Raw genomic sequence first — 2008 nt, 5'->3', positions numbered from 1 at the left:
TTGAAAAATTTGTTGTTAAAATATATCGAAAAAGAATCTGCAAGATTTTAAAACAATTTTCTCGAATTAATTTTTTTCATGTGTAGAAGTTTCAGTAGTTTTGAAAAGAATGGAAAATAATTGAAATCTTGAGAAGATTCGGAATGAGAAGCCTTTTAAGAATTTTTAAAAGTTTTAGGAGAACAATAAAATTATTTCAAGATTCATGGTTAAATTTGAAATGATTTCTTTATATTGAAAAAAGGATTGTAAAAGAAAATTGAATCAGAATTACAAAATGGCAAGTCTTGAAGGCAAATTTTTTTGTCTTTAAAAAATTTTAAGAAGAATACAAAAAATTTTTAAAGACATTTAGAAAGTTCGGATATCTTAAAAATATTTTTTAAAAATGGTTAATTTGAAAATTATAAAAATCTGAATAAAAATGTGTGTATATATATATTCATAAATTATTATTAAATTATTATCAAATTTGGATATTTATAAATTACACAAATAATTATATGTCTAATCGAATTGCGAGTGAATAATGATTGGTTGTGATTGGTAGGAATGCACTGTGATTTACGTCTAAGAGCAGGGAAATTTACGATTTTCGAAAATTACGTGTGACTCAAAAGTTTCAAAAAAAGCTTAGATTATTATCTTTTACCCAGAACTATTAGAAAATTATTTTTATCTAACAAACGTTTTTTTTAACACTTTCGCCTTGCATTATTTGAATTCTAGGTCAATTTTAAATTCCTGAATATATCTGAGCTAGAAAATAATTTATATTTAACCGTTGATATAACCTGAACAATAAAAATATCGTTAAAAATCATAAATTCTCTTGAATTCTTCTAAATTCTCCTAAATTCTGTCATAATCTCGATTATATAACCTGAACTTAAATTCTCGGGAATTCAAGTACTCTTCTGGAAACTTAGCACGGACACGAACCACTTGAGATTTCGATATTGAGGGACCTTGGTGTCGGTAAGGTAGGCATCTACAACTAGAACCCGCTCTATTCTTCTGCGCAAATAAAATTACAAATCATTGTAAATCCTACCTTCATCCATGGAGAAAACCACCTCGTCTCTCGGTAATTTCCGTCCTCGCAGAGCTGCATCTTCGGCCTTATTAGCAATATTCTTTTATTTAAAAAAGCAACTCTGCAGTTGTAGGTGACATTTTTATGCATAACGGGCATACCAACATCTACTAAAATATCATCGCAGACGGAAGATCTCAAAAGTGTTGCGAGAACTTCCCAACTGTGGAGAAGAGTATCCGATTCGTAAAAATGATCCTCGCAGCTGTATCCACTGAAAAGGGAAAGGAAATGACCGTTTTTTATATTCTAGTCTAAAAAAGGGGTAATAATCCTTAGTTGTGAAAAAAATCCATTCGGCGTCGCTGGGATTCGAACCCAGGTCTACAAATTAACTTGTTTCAATTTATTTTACATTCTTTCCTTTTAATTTAGAATTTATCAAATTTTTATCATGCTTCATTGATAAAACAATCATTTTTATCCAAATTTAGGATAATTTAAAAATAAATTCAGAGCTGGGGTAGTTTCTTGAAAAAAAAGAAACTAATGAGAGCTACAGTTACAAGGTGTAAATAGTCAACTGTTACATTTCCAATCACTGATTAAATCAAATTTAATTTCATTAGGAATTTCCTTTTTATATATGGAAACATATATTAAATATTTCAATAATTATGCAACAATTTATTGAAAATAAATCAAGTTGGTCATTTTTACTATTCACAATTAAAGAATTTTTAATTGCAAATCTATAACAAAAAATAAACTTCAATTTTAAAAATTAAACTACATATTAAACAAATAATTTTTCATTATACCATTTTTAAATATAAAGATGCATAAATTGAATTAGATCATTAAAAAAAACTGGTATGGCCGGTTTTAGGTTATGGAGCAGAGATATGGGGATGGAAAGAAAGGAAAGATATTGAGAGTTTACAAGAAAGGTATATAAGGTGGACATTAGGG

The 2008-nt window shown here is 28.0% G+C and overlaps 1 protein-coding gene across 1 annotated transcript in view; it reads right to left on the bottom strand.

Moving 5' to 3' along the window:
- The window catches only part of LOC117172990 (glutamine-dependent NAD(+) synthetase), a 141962-nt gene that overhangs the window by 67409 nt on the left and 72545 nt on the right, over positions 1-2008 (bottom strand). The window contains exon 4 of the mRNA XM_033361330.1: positions 1055-1310. Within this exon, the coding sequence (XP_033217221.1) occupies positions 1055-1310 (256 nt within the window). The remainder of the gene's footprint in view (positions 1-1054; positions 1311-2008) is intronic.

Source organism: Belonocnema kinseyi, chromosome 5 (assembly GCF_010883055.1).
Source record: "Belonocnema kinseyi isolate 2016_QV_RU_SX_M_011 chromosome 5, B_treatae_v1, whole genome shotgun sequence".
Lineage (NCBI taxonomy): Eukaryota > Metazoa > Arthropoda > Insecta > Hymenoptera > Cynipidae > Belonocnema > Belonocnema kinseyi.
Note: the sequence above shows the minus strand (reverse complement) of the source record. Positions and strands in the feature narration are given on the sequence as shown.